At 59.7% G+C, this 3,935-nt stretch overlaps 1 protein-coding gene across 1 annotated transcript in view; it reads left to right on the top strand.

Annotated features, from left to right (window-relative positions):
- Positions 1–1,762: 1,762 nt before the first annotated feature.
- The window catches only part of TTC38 (tetratricopeptide repeat domain 38), a gene marked incomplete at both ends in the record, with an annotated part of 8,767 nt that continues 6,594 nt past the window's right edge, over positions 1,763–3,935 (top strand). Inside the window, one exon of the mRNA XM_006109011.3 lies at positions 1,763–1,936. Within this exon, the coding sequence (XP_006109073.3) occupies positions 1,763–1,936 (174 nt within the window). The remainder of the gene's footprint in view (positions 1,937–3,935) is intronic.

Here is a 3,935-nt window from a genome sequence, read left to right as displayed (position 1 = left end):
GAGATAGAAGAGAAGCCCTCCCCCTTTGCCCTACCCGCCCTTCGAGCATCTGCCCACAGCACCTGCTCTCCCCACCGCTGCCCCTGCCAGCGGCGTCGGAGCCGGAGCCCGTGTCTGGGCAGCCTGGTCTGCTCAGGCCGGGGGAGACGCCCGCAGAGCGAGGCCACCTGAGCTGCTGTGCAGGTTCTGGAAGCGACAGAGGAAGCTGCCCGGGCCCCCGGGGGGTCAGTGCCCGCGGACAGAGGAAGGCTGCCCAGGCCCCCGGGGGTCAGTGTCAGTGGACAGAGGAAGCTGCCCGGGCCTCCTGGGGGGTCAGTGCCAGTGGACAGAGGAACTGCCCGGGCCCCCGGGGGTCAGTGCCAGTGGACAGAGGAACTGCCCGGGCCCCCTGGGGGGTCAGTGCCCGCAGACAGAGGAACTGCCCGGGCCCCCGGGGGGTCAGTGCCCGCAGACAGAGGAACTGCCCGGGCCCCGGGGGGTCAGTGCCAGTGGACAGAGGAACTGCCCGGGCCCCGGGGGGTCAGTGCCAGTGGACAGAGGAACTGCCCGGGCCCCGGGGGGTCAGTGCCAGTGGACAGAGGAACTGCCCGGGCCCGGGGGGGTCAGTGCCCGCAGACAGAGGACCTGCCCGGGCCCCGGGGGGTCAGTGCCCGCGGACAGAGGAACTGCCCGGGCCCGGGGGGTCAGTGCCAGTGGACAGAGGAACTGCCCGGGCCCCGGGGGGTCAGTGCCCGCGGACAGAGGAACTGCCCGGGCCCGGGGGGGGTCAGTGCCAGTGGACAGAGGAACTGCCTGGGCCCCCGGGGGGTCAGTGCTGGGGCTTAGCGCTGGCTGGGCTTCTTCCTCCGGGCCTCCCGCCGCAGGTTCCTGGTCTCCACGGAAATTGCCTGGGGCTGCTTGTTAAGCCAGTGCTCCCGTCTGGTTTGAATTCAGGAGAACAACCACCCACTGGGTTATCGATTCTATGAGCCACAAGCCGACATAGATCCGTCCATACGTACAGTTGAGCCCTCGCTAATGTCGGTAGAAAATGTCGGTAGAAGTTCCGTGACTTTAAACCAGGGGTCCTCAACTACGGCCCGCGGGCCACATGCAAATACAAATACTGTATTTGTTCCCGTTTTGTTTTTTTACTTCAAAATAAGATATGTGCAGTGTGCATAGGAATTTGTTCATAGTTTTTTTTTAAACTATAGTCCGGCCTCCAACAGTCTGAGGGACAGTGAACTGGCCCCCTGTTTAAAAAGTTTGAGGACCCCTGCTTTAAACAAAGGGACATGTAACAAAGCCAGTTTCACCGCAGGCGTCCTGATAGACAAGCGCCACCTTCCCAAAGCATCTCGTCCGTGTTAATAGGACACCGGCCCTGCCAGGTGGCTCCGTGGCTGAGCGTCGGCCTATGAACCACGAGGTCACGGTTCGATTCCCAGTCAGGGCACATGCCCGGGTCGTGGGCTCGATCCCCAGTGTGGGGCGTGCAGGAGGCAGCCGATCAGTGATTCTCATTATTGATGTTTCTCTCCCTCCCTCCCTCTGAAATCAATAAAAAAATTTTTTTAAAAGGACATTGAACAGAACGATGTCATTGAAAGACCTGCCGTGTGTGCGCGTGCACGTGTGTATGTGTGTGCACACATGTGCATGTATGTGTGTGCGTGTGTGGCCAGCGCAGGGCAGACTGTGGAGCTGGCAGGAAGCGATGCTCCCCCCTCCCGCAGGTGGGCGGTGTCCCTGTCGCTGAGAACCCGCTCTCTCCTCCCAGGAACTTTCCCGAAGCCTGCGAGCGGTGGGAGCAGATTCTCCGGGACCACCCCACGGACATGTTGGCCCTCAAGTTCTCCCACGACGCCTACTTCTACCTGGGCTACCAGGAGCAGATGCGAGATTCTGCGGCCCGAGTCTACCCCTTCTGGACGCCCAGCGTCCCCCTGAGCAGGTGCGTGCCGTTGGCAACCACATCATTTCCTGCTGAGTCTCCCTCCGCTCCCCCGACAGGGGCCAGGCTCCTGCCCCCCCCCCCCCCCCCCGGGGGGGCAAGGGGGGGGGTTTTTTAATTTTCCCCAGCCGCGGCTTGGCCACCGGGAGCGAGGGGGGACATTTTTTGAAAATACACACCGGGAATTGTGTCGGAAACAAGGCTGGTGGAAACCCTGTCCCCCCGGGCAAAACAGTAAAAGGTTCTTGTCTATTAACCCCCCTCCGGCCCGGGGGCGGGGTTTTTGGCCCTTGGGGTCCACCCTTCGGGCCCCGGGTGGGGGAGCACCTGCTCTCTGACACACCAAGAGCGGAAGGAGCTCTCCTGAGGGACTCGCGAGGGCGCCCACGCGCTCAGAGCAGCGGGGCCCACTGGGGCCCACACCCCACGGGCGGCCGTTTGATTGTTAAGGGGGCAGTTTGAGGATGAGTTGTTAACAGTGAGTTTTGTGCATTTCTTATGGTTCTCGGGCCTCCTATACAGCCTATAAATATATATTGTGACGTATTTCTGCATTTCAGTTCTCTGTTATATGTTTTGAAACTTCATTTGATGTTTTTTCACATCACCTCATGTTATTATTATCTTAACGATTTCTTAGTGATTCCTTAGTGAAATGCCCTTTCGTTCTTTTATTTTTCTCTCTCATGGACGCCATGTTCTTTGGAAGCTTGTTTAGACCAAGTGGATGGCCTTTCAGGCTTCCTCCACGTGCATAGGAGTCACTTTTTGAAGAATAAGAATTCTAGGTCACGGAGGGGGAGATCAGTATTTAGAGATGCTCAAGTGGGGCGTGGCCTAAAAAGGGTGGGGACCGCTGGCTCAGAGTCATTGGCCAGAGCCGGCCACCCCTCCCAGGAACCCAGCAAGCATGGCTCTGCTCTGTGCTCGGAGGGGAGGGGTCGGGGAGGAGGGGTAGATGGACCTGTGATCAGCCCGAGTGACACCGCACAGGGTCGCCTCCATTGCAGCTTCTTCTTGTTGTGTTTGTTAATCCTCACCCGAGCATATTTTTCCATTGATTTTTAGAGAGAGTGGAAGGGACAGAGGGAAGAAGAGAGAGAGAGAGAGAGAGAGAGAGAGAGAGAGAGAGAGAGAGAGAGAGAGAGAAGAGAGAGAGAGAGAGGTGAGAGACGTCGATTGTTTGGTTGCCTCCTGCATGTGTCCCAACCGGGGCTGGGGATCGAGCCTGCCAGGCAGGTCCATGCCCTTGGCTGGGAATTGAACCTGCGGCCCTTCGGTGCCCAGGCCGACACTCTGACCATGGGCCACACCGGCCAGGGCTTCGTCGCCTCTGAACCAGAGGATCGTGGTGAAGGTCAAACAGATGAATGGATTGAAGAGCCGTGTGAGTGAGGGTCTCCAGAGAGACAGAACCAGGACCACGTGTGCACCTATCTTCATGTTGCTTACGTGTGTATGCAGACGCCAACCTCCATGTCTGCATACATGTAGAGACATGGATTGTACGGCGTTGGCTCCAGCTCTTGGCGGCTGGCGAGTCCCAGGCCGCAGGACAGCGCAGTCGGGCAAGTCAGGGAGCGCGCTGGGCCGCCGTCTCTGGGGAGGCCGCTTCCTTCCTCCCCTGGGAGGTCAGTCTCGGCTCGGAAACCTTCGCCTGATGCGGCGAGGCCCACCCACACCCCCACGTGGAGCGTCATCTGCTGATTTACATCTCAGCTGCGTACAAACACGACCGTCACAGCAGCACCTAGATCGCGTCTGACCCGATGACGCACCGTGGCCCCGTCGAGGTGACACATCAGCGTAACCGTCGCGGAGCCGGTAGAGGCTGCCGGCCGCGAGCATCCCACGTGCGCTTAGATGTTGGTGGTGACAGGACCCCAAGAAGAGCCCATGAATATTTAAAGGCGAAGTCGGAAGCCAGGGCTCCAGAACGCTGCTTCCGCGAGAGTAAAGCCGGAGTTCCCCATCCACGGAGACACGGCCACACCCAAGC

The sequence above is a fragment of the Myotis lucifugus genome, unplaced genomic scaffold (assembly GCF_000147115.1).
Source record: "Myotis lucifugus unplaced genomic scaffold, Myoluc2.0 scaffold_5001, whole genome shotgun sequence".
Taxonomy (NCBI): Eukaryota; Metazoa; Chordata; class Mammalia; order Chiroptera; family Vespertilionidae; genus Myotis; species Myotis lucifugus.
The sequence above is the reverse complement of the archived record's forward strand: the minus strand, read 5'-3'. Positions and strand labels throughout refer to the sequence as shown.